At 62.5% G+C, this 651-nt stretch overlaps 1 protein-coding gene across 1 annotated transcript in view; it reads left to right on the plus strand.

Annotated features, from left to right (window-relative positions):
* SHARPIN (SHANK associated RH domain interactor) overlaps positions 1-644 on the plus strand; it is a 12,584-nt gene extending 11,940 nt beyond the window's left edge. The window contains exon 3 of the mRNA XM_015616396.3: positions 225-644. Within this exon, the coding sequence (XP_015471882.1) occupies positions 225-560 (336 nt within the window). The 3' untranslated portion in view covers positions 561-644. The remainder of the gene's footprint in view (positions 1-224) is intronic.
* The last annotated feature ends 7 nt before the right edge of the window (positions 645-651 follow it).

Below are 651 nucleotides of genomic sequence, written 5' to 3' on the forward strand. Positions count from 1 at the left end.
CCCCAGGTGTACCCCAGCCCCATCTCTCCCCCAGGTGTGCCCCCAGGTGTACCCACAGCCCCCAGGTGTATCCCAGGTGTACCCCAGCCCCATTTCTGTACCCTCAGGTGTATCCACAGCCCCATTTCTCCCCCCAGGTGTGTCCCCAGGTGTACCCCAGCCCCATTTCTCCCCTCCCCAGGTGTATCCCAGGTGTACCCCAGCCCCATTTCTCCCCTCCCCAGGTGTACCTGGAGCTGGGGTTCCCCCCGCAGTCCCAGCGCTGGATCATCGGGCAGAGCCTGTGCCGGGACGGGCGCAGCCTGAGCTCCTACGGCATCCGGCACCACGGGGACCCGGCCTTCCTCTTCCTCCTGCCCGCGGCCACACCTGACCCCCACGGGCTGCTGAGGGCCCTGGGGATGGAACAGGAGACACCTGGGACAGGTAACCTTCATCATCATCATCATCATCATCCTCATCCTCATCATCATCCTGCTCCTTCCTCATCCTCATCATCATCCTGCTCCTTCCTCTTCCTCCTGCTCCTTCCTCTTCCTCCTGCCCGCGGCCACACCTGACCCACACGGGCTGCTGAGGGCTCTGGGGCTGGAGACACCTGGGACAGGTAACCTTCATCATCTTCATCATCATCCTCATCCTCATCATCAT

This window comes from Parus major, unplaced genomic scaffold, assembly GCF_001522545.3.
Source record: "Parus major isolate Abel unplaced genomic scaffold, Parus_major1.1 Scaffold422, whole genome shotgun sequence".
NCBI lineage: Eukaryota > Metazoa > Chordata > Aves > Passeriformes > Paridae > Parus > Parus major.